At 50.5% G+C, this 14,669-nt stretch overlaps 1 protein-coding gene across 4 annotated transcripts in view; it reads right to left on the reverse strand.

The window, feature by feature from the left end:
• Window positions 1–14,669, reverse strand: part of EIF2AK2 (eukaryotic translation initiation factor 2 alpha kinase 2) — a 580,031-nt gene that overhangs the window by 476,754 nt on the left and 88,608 nt on the right. For all 4 annotated transcript variants that reach the window (XR_013596181.1, XM_078648546.1, XM_078648547.1 and 1 more), the window contains exon 4: window positions 6,549–6,697. Coding sequence is in view for 3 of the 4 variants with exons in the window: in XM_078648546.1 (XP_078504672.1) it covers window positions 6,549–6,697 (149 nt within the window). In the remaining variant the exon portion in view is untranslated. The remainder of the gene's footprint in view (window positions 1–6,548; window positions 6,698–14,669) is intronic.

Genomic DNA, 14,669 nt, shown 5'->3' on the forward strand with positions numbered 1-14,669 from the left:
TGCCTCGGTGGAGCTGTGTAGGTGGAGCTGTGTGGTGGGTGCGTTGGTGGAGCTGTGTGGTGGGTGCATTGGTGGAGCTGTGTGGTGGGTGCATCGGTGGAGCTGTGTGGTGGGTGCCTCGGTGGAGCTCTGTGGTGGGTGCATCGGTGAAGCTGTGTGGTGGGTGCATCGGTGGAGCTTAGTGAGTGCATTGGTGGAGCTGTGTGGTGGGTGCATTGGTGGAGCTTAGTTGGAGCATTGGGGAAGCTGTGTGGTGGGTGCCTTGGTGGAGCTGTGTGGTAGGTGCATCAGTGGAGCTGTGTGGTGGGTGCCTCGGTGGAGCTCTGTGGTGGGTGCATCGGTAAAGCTGTGTGGTGGGTGCATCGGTTGAGCTTAGTGGGTGCATTGGTGGAGCTGTGTGGTGGGTGCATTGGTGGAGCTTAGTTGGAGCATCGGTGCAGCTGTGTGGTGAGTGCATTGGTGGAGCTGTGTAGTGGGTGCATCGGTGGAGCTGTGTGGTGGGTGCATCGGTGGAGCTGTGTCGGTGGAGCTGTGTGCATCGGTGGAGCTGTGTGATGGGTGCATCGGTGGAGCTGTGTGGTGGGTGCATCGGTGGAGCTGTGTAGGTGGAGCTGTGTGGTGGGTGCATCTGTTGAGCTGTGTGGTGGGTGCATAGGTGGAGCTGTGTGGTAGGTGCCTCAGTGGAGCTGTGTGGTGGGTGCCTCGGTGGAGCTGTGTGGTGGGTGCCTCGGTGGAGCTGTGTTGTGGGGGCATCTGTGGAGCTCTGTGGTGGGTGCATTGGTGGAGCTGTGTCGGTGGAGCTGTGTGGTGGTTGCATCAGTGGAGCTGGGTGGTGGGTACATCGGTGGAGCTGTGTCGGTGGAGCTGTGTGGTGGGTGCATCGGGGGAGCTGGGTGGTGGGTGCATCTGTGGAGCTGGGTGGTGGGTGCATCGGTGGAGCTGGGTGGTGGGTGCATCTGTGGAGCTGTGTGGTGGGTGCATCTGTGGAGCTGTGTGGTGGGTGCATCGGTGGAGCTGCGTGGTGGGTACATCTGTGGAGCTGTGTGGTGGGTGCATCCGAGGAGCTGTGTGGTGGGTGCATCCGAGGAGCTGTGTGGTGGGTGCCTCGTGGAGCTGTGTGGTGGGTGCCTCGGTGGAGCTGTGTGGTGGGTGCATCGGTGGAGCTGTGTGGTGGGTGCATCGCTGGAGCTGTGTGGTGGGTGCCTCGGTGGAGCTGTGTGGTGGGTGCATCGGTGGAGCTGTATGGTGGGTGCCTCGGTGGAGCTGTATGGTGGGTGCCGCAGTGGAGCTGTGTGGTAGGTGCATCGGTGGAGCTGTGTGGTGGGTGCATCGGTGGAGCTGTGTCGTGGAGCTGTGTGGTGGGTGCATCGGTGGAGTTGTGCCGGTGGAGCTGTGTGGTGGGTGCATCGGTGGAGCTGTGTGGTGGGTGCATCGGTGGAGCTGTGTGGTGGGTGCATAGGTGGAGCTGTGTGGTGGGTGCATCGGTGGAGCTGTGTGGTGGGTGCATCGGTGGAGCTGTGTGGTGGGTGCATCGGTGGAGCTGTGTGGTGGGTGCCTCGGTGGAGCTGTGTGGTGGGTGCATCGGTGGAGCTGTGTCGGTGGAGCTGTGTGGTGGGTGCATCGGTGGAGCTGTGTGGTGGGTGCATCGGTGGAGCTGTGTGGTGGGTGCCTCGGTGGAGCTGTGTGGTGGGTGTATCGGTGGAGCTGTGTGGTGGGTGCATCGGTGGAGCTGTGTGGTGGGTGCATCGGTGGAGCTGTGTGGTGGGTGAATAGGTGGAGCTGTGTGGTGGGTGCATCGGTGGAGCTCTGTAGGTGGAGCTGTGTGGTGGGTGCATCAGTGGAGCTGTGTCGGTGTAGCTGTGTGGTGGCTGCATCGGTGGAGCTGTGTGGTGGGTGCCTTGGTGGAGCTGTATACTGTGTGCCTCGGTGAAGCTGTGTGGTGGGTGCATCGGTGGAGCTGTGTGGTGGGTGCATCGGTGGAGCTGTGTCAGTGGAGCTGTGTGGTGGGTGCATCGGTGGAACTGTGTGGTGGGTGCTTTGGTGGAGCTGTGTGGTAGGTGGAGCTTTGTGGTGGGTGCATCGGTGGAGCTGTGTGGTGGGTGCCTCGGTGGAGCTGTGTGGTGGGTCCATTGGTGGAGCTGTGTAGGTGGAGTTGTGTGGTGGGTGCATCGGTGAAGCTGTGTGGTGGGTGCATTGGTGGAGCTGTGTGGTGGGTGCATCGGTGGAGCTGTGTGGTGGGTGCATCGGTGGAGCTGTGTCGGTGGAGCTGTGTGGTGGCTGCATCGGTGGAGCTGTGTGGTGGGTGCATCGGTGGAGCTGTGTGGTGGGTGCATCGGTGGAGCTGTGTGGTGGGTGCCTCGGTGGAGCTGTGTGGTGGGTGCATCGGTGGAGCTGTGTGGTGGGTGCATCGGTGGAGCTGTGTGGTGGGTGCATAGGTGGAGCTGTGTGGTGGGTGCATCGGTGGAGCTGTGTGGTGGGTGCCTCGTGGAGCTGTGTGGTGGGTGCCTCGGTGGAGCTGTGTCGGTGGAACTGTGTGGTGGGTGCATCGGTGGAGCTGTGTGGTGGGTGCATCGGTGGAGCTGTGTGGTGGGTGCATCGGTGGAGCTGTGTGGTGGGTGCCTCGGTGGAGCTGTGTGGTGGGTGCATCAGTGGAGCTGTGTGGTGGGTGCATCGGTGGAGCTGTGTGGTGGGTGCATCGGTGGAGCTGTGTGGTGGGTGCCTCGGTGTCCTGGTATCTAACAACAGAGTTCGTTACTAGAGGTCTTTCCTGCAATTATATGATTTCAGAGAGACTAGATACTAGCTAATGCACCAATTAAAGGCAACTTTTAAGTTCAGTATTCTTGTTTAGGTTTTGATGGAAATAAATGACAAAAACATTTCTGACTATACAAACATAAAAGCTGCCATGTTAAAATAAACGCGAGACACGGCCTGGCGGCCGTGTAAAGTGAAAGTACGGGCCTGGCGGCCGTGTAAATTGAAAGTACGGCCGGCCTGGGCAGTGAAAGCGGAGGAGGGAGGAGAAATGCGAGTCAAGGCAGCAGCAGCCTTTGATGTTGCCGCAGGCCGTGCAGTGAATAATTAGGGGAGGAGAAATGCCGGCTGGGGGAAGCTGAGATGCCTGTGGGAGGGAGGCTTTGATGTGCTGGTGGCTTTGATGTGCATGGGCTTTTTGCCAATGCGCTTGCGCACTGAGCTTTTTTTCTCGGGCACTGCAACAAATCGCCGAGATGGTTAAGCTCTGGATAAGCCACTATAGCGCTTCGCCAGCTATGCGAATGAGCATCAGCCGGCGAGCCCTAAAAACTCTCTGTCAAGCTGGCCACACAGGTATTCTTTCTATCGAAAGAGTCTCTCGTGTCCAGGCTCTCTCTCTTGAAAACGGTCTTTCTAAACTAGGAATGTGATTCTTTATTTCTGAAAGAATCAAGATTGCATGTAATTCCACCTCTTAACCCTATTTGCCAAACAGTCCCAAAATATGAGCTATTGCTTGTCTCAAGTAGTACAAGACATGACAGCTTCTCTTTATATGGTTTTAACCTCTCAATTCATTATCTTTTTCAGAATACCTATTGGATTGTCATCTCCCTATATGATTGATTCTTGCTCAGTAGATTTATATAAAAGGAGAAGATTGGTGAGGAAGCTGTATAGCTTTGGAGAGAGCTAATCACCTGTTGGTCAACATAACTGTTACATGTCAATCCCTTCTTCTCAGGAGTACAAACACTATCATAAGTAATGCTGATGGCAATATGATATACAAACTCCTAAGAATTCTTATCATGACCCATCAGGGGAATTCAAATTTAACAAGCATTGGCAAAGTTAATAATTTGCACCTATAGAAGAAAGGTGGCTATGTCAACGCTTGTTTACCTTGGTGCATCACATCTTTCTGATGTTTCATGGCGCAAGGGTGCACATGCATCGTAACGGAGAAGTGTGGCTCAATGGTTAGAGCGGCAGACCCTGATGCAGAGGTCTAGCCCGGGACCAGGGTTCAATTCCCCGCCTCGGCGGGTCTTGGGCTCAAAATTCCACGGACCTGATTATCCTTGCCTCGGTGCCTATTCCAATCATGGAGTCCCACCCTGCAACTCTGGGCAATAGCTTGCTTAATCTCCACAACGGCCCCCACAACGCTAAGGATGCCTGGTCTCCACCTTGGGGGTGCCCAGGAGTGGACACCTCACAGGGAAAGCCAGGATGGGTTCCACAGCGGTATTCATACAAGTGCCTGGAGACCCTTGCGGGTGAGTAGTGCGCTATACAAGTATCAATTTACAATTTTTTATGTCCAGGCACACATGAGCACATGTGGCAGTCATCTTGTAAACAATTTCAAGATGGTGTGCAGATGTGTTATGATGTACAGAGGGCCATTTGGGCCTTTTTTACATTACTGTTCCTACATGGCTGACAGTTATTTTGGAACCATAAACTAAAAATTAAGTGCACAGCAATGTTTGAAAGTGAAGCTAACAGTACTTTTGGGCTATCTGGCCCTTGAGATTTTTTTTTAAATGTGACGTCTAAGCAGCAATAGAACACAGCAGGAAGGTGGTTGATACTCAGGATGGGAAGCTGCATGAGCGAGAGTAAGACAGGAGGTGAAGCCCTCCTAAAAAGAAATGCTAATACAAAAATAAAAAGAAAGAAAGAAAGAAATGAAAGCCATTCTGTGCAAACTACTTTTCAGAAGTGTTCACATCTGTGAAATGACATGGGCTGTTCCCAGTGCCGATGGACAGACCTGTTGTCCAATGGCAAACGTAAGCTAAACAATAGAAGCCAATGTAAGTGTATGTTGTGTTTTGTGGGTTGTGCACGATTGTGGTAAGTGATGCCATCAACGCATGTCAGCTAGCTAATGTTCCCTATAGGTGAGACTTAAAAGCACATGGCGTCGGACCTACCCTGCATGTAGCAAATCTGGATAACACTAGGAATGATGGTGTCCAAACACAACATTGCACGTCTATGGGGAGCAGAACAACCACCACAATTAAGAGACTGGGAAAACGATATGGACTGGTGCATTATTGCAGAAAAGGTGGTGTCTGATGGGATGGGGATGTCCCCAAAAATATGGGTAAAATGGAATGAGCACAGAGGCAAACCCGGTACGACTATTGCCATGACAAGTGTTGATTCTCTGTTTGCTGATCAACCTGTCTCAACTGTATTTGCTGGATTGGTAGGGGAGGGCTCACAGGTGGGTGTGGAGTGATGGATCATTGTCTCTAATGGACTAAGTCGTTCCAAGGCGGTGTATTGTTATCTTTATTTTCTTTGTGTTTTGTCGTTCTAAAACTTACAACAATAAACCAGAACTGTAAAAAAAAAAAAACATAAATGGAATTTTGACAAATAAAGAGAATTTTTCTTTTATTGTAGATGGTGGTTTGACTTTATCCAAAGTGAAGTGAAGGACTTGAGGCGAGCCGACTACAGGTATGGAATCAGAACGGCGTTACAACAAAGCGTTCTGGCATTTGATTCATGCATACAAATATATAAAGCTGTACATTTTGACACCAGAAATTGCACAAATAGAGCACTCAAAAATGAAGTCTGCTAAGAAGTATTCTGTCTGTAGGAAGCAAGAAAAAGATGTAAAAAACATAGCACTGGATGAAAAGTATTCTGAGAAGTAGTGAGCACATTATATCTATTTGGAATAACAAGCGCCTGAAAAAAAAAAGTTAAGTGTTTCTCATAAGGCACAGCAGCAGCAGAGGTGCTGTCAAGCATCTTCATTTCCAGGCACACTCGGGCATAATACATGGCACACTGGTTGATTTATTTTTGTCTGGGAGATTTTATTTTGCCCTGAAGTATTCTCTCTTTGACCTAGTCGCTTTAGCTGTGATTGCATTATCTCCTGCTATTATTTGATCAATCAGATATAAAACAGTCCACCATACTAAACTGAGCCCATAACACCACATAGTTTTAATAAAATCCTAAATTATTCTTTAAGCTTCAGTTGTGTTCTTTGCATTCCCTTCTGCTCATTCAAGTGCATAACTACAGATTTACATGGTGTGGCCTGGAGGTTTTCGTGATGGACTAAGTGACTTTATGAAAATTGTAGCTTCATCTACTAATCCGCAAAATTACTGATTTCTTTGTGAAACAGCTGCTTAAAAAACAACTTTCCGTTAATGTTATTCCCTAATACATGGGCAGATGCATCACTTAAAAACCTTAATTAAAAAAATGTGTATGGAATTAAGTCTTTGCAAGGAGTAATTTTTAAAGAGGCAACCCTTGCCAAACTGTCTAAAAATGTGTAAAAACGTACCCGAGGATAGCATTATAAATATTCCTAAGAAATATGCACAAATGCTATTCTATTTGTCAACTTAATATCAAAGCAGTTGTAAAGTCACCTCCTGTCCTAACTACGAAACCAAAACATTCCTCACCGACACTGCAACACAAGTCTACTCATAAGAAAAAAGAGCTTCAGACAGTTGAAAAGACAGTCAAAACAATCAATCGAGTTAAACAGCCTAAAAGTACATATTACTTACGTTGGAAGGTGTGAGGGACCGTCCTGTTTAATCTCTTTAAACTGATGCACAATTCCCTCACGAAGGCAATATTCATTCAGTTTGCTAATGTAATTAATGTCTCCATTTTCCAAGTCTGGGTTTGATGATTTAGAAGAGTCATTAACAATCTGAGTACAGAACAGAGGGAAAAAAATAGTTTGCATGAGGATGATATAGCAAAATGTGGAGAAAGGTTAGGTTTAATCAATATTTTCAGCAACAACGCTACTTATCAAAACCATAAAAAAGGAACATTTGAAACTTACGTGCAGGCTAATGCTAAGTAAATGTCCTGGCATGTTATTTAGCATAAAGTCCATATCAACATCAAAGTAAGAACTGTACAGTGGTGATCCTTTTTGTGTCTTATTCCTTTTTTAGGTCTCGGACCGACGGCTGGCTTGCCAGCCGGAAGTCGGAAAATTAATGTCTTTCAGTGGGTGCTTTAAACCCGCCTCTCTCCTCGTCTCTCCTTCATTGGCTGGCTTCCTAAACAGAGGCCAACCATTGGAGGAGAGAGGCGTCCCTCGAAAGAAGCTCCGTCTCTTTCGGATTTGGGGGCGTGTTGGTGCTGTTCTTTCCACTTTTAAGCCCCGCCCCTTTTGGGGACGGCCAAACACGCCCCCAAAACCGAAAATTTTCGGAGTTGCGGCCGCCATTTTTTTTTAACCGATGTCCGCCTCTTAGAGCTGTGCGTCTACCAGCTGCGCTTTCCATCGCTTTGGAAATCTATGGACCGTACGCCTCCCAAAGCTGTGTGTACCTCTAAGGCATGTGTGCCTAGAAGCGTGTGTTCTGGTGGACGGGAGGTTCCCAGTGGCAGCACCTTCCAACGTGCGGTTACCTACCTCCCAGAGAAGTATGAAAAGAGCTGGTTCATCCTCCGAGAGTTGGGTTTCTGCCAGACTCCACAGCTCTGTGTTTTCCGCGTCTGTGTATCTCCAAGGGCAGTGTGCCTAGAGCAGGGTTAGCAGAGCTGTGTGTCTTCCAGGGCTGTGTATAGAATGTCTGTCTCCAACGATCGGGTGCCACACACGCTGTTCACTTTCAAAGTGTGTGCCTAGAGCTGTGTGCCTTGCAGCGCTGCGAACTACTGCGAGCTGCCCTGCCCGCTCCCCCAATCCCTGGCAGACGGTGCAGAGCAGCGGCCTCCCCGCAGCAGGCTGTAATAGAGGACGGATGTAATAACATGGCAGCGGTGATAAATCAGGCGGCCCCTCCCCCGGAGGAAGGTCTTCAGAGCCCTGCACGGCTCCTCACTCAGAGCACAGCTACCCTGCTAGAGATCACACCGTGCACCTACGACCACCATGGACGCGCGAGCCCTGGCCCTGCTGAGCCTGCTGCTGGCCGCCGTCTGCCTCTCAGAAGGTGACTCCCAGCGCGGCGCATATGCCAGGCTGCTCTTGGGCACATCCAGTTAAATACCACAGGAAAGGGAATTTAGGTGTGCACTCACAATGGTCTGTGCACTTTGTCACCTCAAGTCCAGCTCGAGAGGGGGGCGGTGTAATGGCTCTCTGAAAATGCAAACCTCCCCCCAGCCCAGTGTACTGACGGTGAGTTATTCCATGCCAGCCTCTGGCACTGCACGAGGCTTCAAATGGCTGCCACACACGGGAAGGGGCACCACCGACTGCTTCCTGCCCAGCGCCGTTCCCTGGAAGGGGGCAGCGCACCACAGATCGCGCGATAGGTGAGAACCCCACAGCCAAGGAAGCTCGTGCTTAAAAGACACCGACGTCGCAGACTGGCTGAGGTCTGTCAAATTGACGTTTCTCTCAAATTGCCCTTTCCACTCAAGACAACACAATACCATTTCCCCGACTCTGTGTATTCAGGACCGCTGCCTCCCCACAACTGGCCCGCGTACAAAGGGAAAGCAGAAGCCCGCCCCGTAAAATCTCCCAATGCGGGCCCCTTAAGAGTAGGAGATACAGTTTGGCATGGGACATAGTATAGCCTGAAAAATGTGCCCTTCCCTCAAGCAACACTGAGCATTAAACACGGAGCTTCTCTCATCCTTCTTGTGAAAGGACCCCAGCCTGGGAGTTCCCAGCACACAAAGCTCACGCGGGCAAACAGCAGATGCCCTATTTGCGATTACACCGCAGCGCTGCGACACCTTTGCAATGCTATAGCCGGATTGCAAAATTCACCTTTTTATTCCCCAGAGTACCGCCCCCACCTCAAACACACCAAATCCACACAGACGTTAAAAGAGTACAAAAAAAAAAACAGAGCAGAGATGCGAACTGTTTGCAGAACAGCGTGCTTGAAAATGTCTGGTTTCAGCCAGATTGTTCCCTGACGGATGTAGCACCCCACGTCTTAAGCAGAGACTCAGGGTACTTCATGCTTTGTGCCCCATCTCCAGGAAGGTCCCCCCTAGACCACAGAACACTCAAATTTATAGCTCATTGCGATTTGCTTGTAACCGGTACGAATATCCTACCTGCATCAGTCCCGTGTCTCACCACATTCTACCCTCCCCTCGCCGTTATGCTCCATACAACTGCAGGGGGCGCTCGGTCACACAGTAAACGAGTTTCAAATGAACTGCACTGCCCCATGTCCTCCTAGCCACAAAGCCACACTGCCCTCGCCCCTGCTATGTCAAGCGGAAGCGCGCAGGCCCTCTGCAAGACAAGACAGCCACGGAACACAAACACCAGCTTTCATACCGCCACTCACACTTTATTTGTCAAGTAATTTCAGGGATAAATTCCTTTCCAGGGTGGGGTCAGAATACCCTAAAATTAGTGGAGATTCGGGTGAAGGGTCTTTAAAAAAAAAAAAAGGGCAATTGTAATGTAAAAGGGCTTCTTGGCGCTGTGCAGTGCATTCACTGAGGTTCTGTGTATGGTGAGTGCACGACAACCACGGGGGGCTCTGAACGTCTGTCACTGCCCTTTTGCTTCTGTTGTCGCTGATGCAGGGCTCGCCTGACACGGGGAGACTTGTATGGTAGAGTGCATCCTATGACTGTGGGGGTATCTATAGTGCAGTGCACTTCAGTCACTTGGGGGCAAGAGTTGATTTGGCTGTGGTACAGTGAGGTGCTGTCTCTGGTGCTGTGCAGGACAACCACTGGGGGCGGGTGGATTATCTTGGATATAGTGCCCGATTGTCAATGATGATCTTTTATCGTGCAGTGCATGCCCGTGCTCGAGGCTTGTCTCTAGTGAAGATCACGACTGACACTGGGGGAGGGGGGATTATTTTTAGTGCAGTGTCCCGTGCACGCCTGTAAGCTGGGTGCTGCTTATATTGCAGTGCTCTCCTGTCACTGATGTGCTGGTGCTGTGAACTGGTAACGGAGGATGTCTCTTATGCAGTGCACTCCTGTCACTAGGGTTTTCTTACTGCTTCTGGGGCTCTGCACGCACATCACTGACATGCTGCTGTTGGTGCCTGCACGACGGGTATGTGTGTATGTGGGGGGGGCAGGGCTCACCTGACACGAGAAAACTTGTGCGGAATTGTGCGGAATAGAGAGAAAAATGTCTGTTCTGGAGATGGGTGGCCACAGTGGCCGGGTGTAGCGGAATAGAGGTGAATGCCAGTGTGCAAAAATGCAGTGAAGCAAATAGCAGACACTGTCCTGCACTGTGGTTGTTAAAGGGTCGATCTGTTTTGAGTGACAGTAGAATACAAACCTCTTCCACTTGGCCGCATAGCAGGCACAGGAAACAGGTCTGCATGCTTCCGAGAGAATGCTCATGCATTCCGGTGGAAGATTAAGGTATGCAAACTCTTGGAGCTCAGGAGTCAAATCACAAAGTTGAGAGACCTGGGGATTCGGTGTCTGATTTCTCCATGGGTCTGAGTGAGAAGGTCCAGCCTGATGGGGAGCCTTTTGGGCGCAACCAGTGAGAATTTTAGCAGAACGTGAACAAGGGCTGGCGGGCCCATGTGGGATCCACTGAGATGAGGGTTTGACATTTGCTGAAGCCTCAAAACCACAAATGGAAGTAGTGGGAGAGGTAGAAAAGTGTAGTTAAATATCCCTGCCCAATCATTCATAGTGCACTGCTGCTGGATTGTGGGTATGATCTGGCATTTTCTGCTGTGGCAAAGAGGTCTTTTTCTGGCAAGCCCATTGCCGAAAGTACTGGAGGAGGACTTGTTGCAGCATCCTGCGGAGTATGTCGGCAAATTGTTCCCATTCACGGAAAGTACTCTGCTAGCAGATGGATTTTGTGATGAAGAGCCTAGCGCCAAATGCTCTGGGCTAAAGAGGTGGGGAGACCGGGTGCCACCCTGTTTCTGAAGATAATACATGGCTATCATATTGGCCTTCCAAACGAGAACAACCTTGCCCGTCAGGTGAGATAGAAAAGCACTCAGCACTAAGTGAATGGCTAGGAGGTCCAAGTAGTTGATGTGGAAGCCCTTATGTCTGGACTCCCATTGGTTTTGAACATACAGATCCTGCAAGTGTGCACCACATCTTGTAACAGTCTTCAGCGGAACGGGGTAGAGGAAAGGCCACCCTTGAACAGGTTGTTGGTATTCCACTACAGCAGAAAACAAGAAGCGTGACAGTCAATGAACACAATAACCCTCCACTTGAAACCACTGTTGCACTAGACATTTCTGCACCAGACCCATGTGTAACTTGGTATGGGGTACTATGGCAATGCAGGAGGCCAGCCTGCCAAGGAGGCGCATGATGGTCTTGACTGAGACCTGACAATCTGGTTGGAAAAGAGGGCTCAGTGCTTGACAGCACCAGATCTTGCCAGGCTTTGGATATACGATCCCAAACTCCAAGCTGAGAATTGCCCCTAGGAAGGGTTGGATCTGGGGCTGGAGGTGGGATATGGTGGTGTTGACTGTAAGCCCTAAGTAGTGTAGGAGGTTTATCATAATCTGTGTGTGTTTGCAGCATTGCTGGCAGGTGGAACTCTTGCCCAGCCAGTCATCCAGGTAGGAGATGACATGAACGACCTGTCTGCTCTGTTGAGCGGCCACCACATCAAGACATTTGGTGAACACATGGGGTGCAGTGCTGACCCAAACAGGGAGCACTTTGAATTGGTGCTTCATGCTGACCACAAACTTGAGATATCCCTGATGCGTCAGTTGTAGTGGTATGTGGAAATAGGCATCCTTCAGGTCGAGAGCAGTCATGAAGTTGTCTTGTTACAGAAGTGGGTTAACATCTTGACGAGTAACCATATGAAAGTGCTCTGAGAGGATGTATACGTTCAGGGGCCAGAGGTCCATAATGGGTCTGAGGGAACTGTCTTTTTTGGGAATTAGGAAGTCCAAGAGTATACTCCTATGCCCTGGTGATGATGGGGGCAGGTTCAATAGACCTTTAGAGAAGTAGTGCTTGGACCTCTTTCCAGAGTAGCCTCTGTTGTTCCAGGGAGAGTTTGTGTTTGTGAGGTGGAATGGTGGGAGGCGTGTTAGTGAGCTCAAGGCAATAACCATGTAGGATAATATTTAACATCCACTGGTCGGAGGTGACGTTCAGCCATCTGGGAAAGACCAACTGAAAGCGCCAAACAGGTGTTGTGTAATTGGGGGGGGAGAAGAGGCAACTCAGGGTTTGGTGGTGGTGGCAGCTCCTTTGGGGGAACCACCTTTACCCTTTGCCTTTTGATGTTGCCTTATAGGATCCAATTAAGTAGCCTCTGGGAGAGAGCTGCTGGGCCTGTGGACAGCGGTAGGATGTGGAGGCATCGGGGAGGTGGTCTTTTAGCCTCCTTGGCACGGCATGTGACAAAAGGAGCCATGAGAAGCAAGTGCTTGAAGTGCTGCCAGTGTTTGATCTACCTGCGGACAGAATAGATTCGGACCATCAAATGGTATGTGAAGCAGGTTCTGTTGGATCTCTGGCTTGAAGCTGGAAATATGGAGCCAGGAATGGCTAAGCAGCCAGCCACTGGAGTTCAATCCTCTGGAGGCAGAGTCAGCGGCATCTAATGTGCAGCAGACAGTGGTGTCAGAGATCTGTTTCCCCTCAGAGATGACCTCATAACCCCGTTTCCAGTGCTAATCTGGGAGACTTTGCAGGAGCTCCTCCATCACGCCCCAGTGGTCGCGGTCATATCTAGAGAGCAGACCAATAGAATTAGCAATCCGCCAATGGTTGGCCAACTGCTCAGACACTATTTTCCCTGCAGCCTTCATACATTTATTCTCCTTATCTGGAGGAGAGTGATCACCAGTATCCTGAATGTTGGCCCTCGTACAGGCTATAGTGAAAACCAGGGAGTCGAGTGGGAGCTGTCCATGAATGTAAAAGGGGTCAGTAGGGGGAAGCTTTGTATTTTCTTTTCCCCCTGGGTGTAATGATCCTAGCATGGACAGTGTCTTGAAAAATATCAGAGTATGCCCTAGAGCACAGGGAGTTATTGGATGCAGTGACAGATGGAGAAGAGGGTCTCAAAAAGAAAATCCACTTCTAGAGGCTCAGTGTGGAGATCTACCTTATGAAAGGTGGTGGCCCTACCAATGGGTCAAGGTAGGATGTAGACACATCTGAAAGGGCAGGCAGGGTGCAAGTCGGGATCTGTGTCCGCATTTGATCCTGCATCATAGGAGTCCCAGTAATCGCCCTGCAGAGGAGTGTGAAAGGTCTCCCCCAATGCCCTGTCCTGTCAGAATGAGGTGACCCTTGAAGTCTAAAAGAAAGGGGGGACCCAGGGGAAGCACAAGGGAAAGGTAAGCGCTCTGGAGACGGCTGAGGTGATGGGTGTGTGTCTAAGGGAAAGGGTTAGTTGCCTTGTCAGCCTTTGTACACTGCTTGGGTGGTGCTAGCATTTCCAGGGTTTCTTCAAAGGGTACAGCTGGTGCTTGGTTGGTTCAGCAGCAGACCCCAAAGGGCAGCAAGGGTCTGGCATGTTTGGGGATAGATATCTAGATGTCTGTGTCCAAATTCGATCTACTCTCTGAGTTTATGGAGGATCAGTTTAACGTCGCCAGGGCTGACATTGGATTTGCTGTTTGACGCTGAGGGTGTCGGCTCAGAGGGCACCTTTGACTCCGATTTTGACACCAAAGGTGTGGGCGCAAAGGGCAAATTGGTGACGGAGCAGTTGATGCAGAACCAGCCAGCCTCTGTGGTTTCTTTGGCGCTAAGCTTGCGATTAATGTTATGTCCGAATGTGGTGGCCAATGCTGATCGTGGCCCAAAGGCAGTGGTGGCTCGGTGGGCTGTTTCTGGCATTTCAGAGTGGCCAGATGGCCCTTGGAATGGGGCTGCTCAACTTGTGAGTGGTGTCGAGGGGAAGAGGGGGTACAGTACTCATGGCCTACTGAGCTGGTAGCAGATCTTCAATCTTTCGATCGGAACCAGAGCTCCTGTCAGAGGAGTAAACTTCCTCCTCTGAGGCTGATTTCGGCACCGAAAAGATCCGGGGTGGCAATTTACCACCTATGCAACATCTGGAGACGACAAGCCTTAAAGTCGCGTAGGGTCTTTTTGGAGCAGAAAAAGCAACAGGCACCACAAGCAATCTCTTTATAGACCTGATGAAGGTCAGTCCGAGGGCACTTTGCATAGCAGCGAGGACAGTAGCGAAATGGCATCCATTCCATCAATGCCAAAGCAAGGCAGAAAGATCAGTAGATGGAAGTAGGTTCAAAGGGCGAGGCCTAAGAGGGGCCGCAGCTGACCAGAACACAACTCGAGTAAAGCCGTAAACGTCCCCGAGAAGGAAAGAGAAAACATTATTGTTAACAATACCAATGGAGGAAAGGATCCAGTGTAGAACAGAAAATGAGCACACCAATGGTGTTGAACCGGAGCACACATCCGAACCCGACAGCGGAATGAAAACAGTCTAACAATGGAGTTGATGACCATGCACATTACCAGCATGAGGTGTCACTCTACCTTGTGACTCAAAAGACTTCTTCAAAGAAAACCAAACTGAACACATCCAAGCCCTCCTAAGTTCCAAAGGGTTTCCTCCAAGTCCACCGAGAAGGGTCCTTAAACTTTAAAATTGTTACTGCGACTTCCCCATAGAATTGTACGGAGCCCGCGGTCGTGTTAGCACACTGCACCTTTCCTCCGTGGGGTCCCTGTTTACTCACGTTGATTAGTTCCTTGAGGTCCCAGCGATTCTATGTGTTCTAGAC

Source organism: Lissotriton helveticus, chromosome 6, assembly GCF_964261635.1.
Source record: "Lissotriton helveticus chromosome 6, aLisHel1.1, whole genome shotgun sequence".
Lineage (NCBI taxonomy): Eukaryota > Metazoa > Chordata > Amphibia > Caudata > Salamandridae > Lissotriton > Lissotriton helveticus.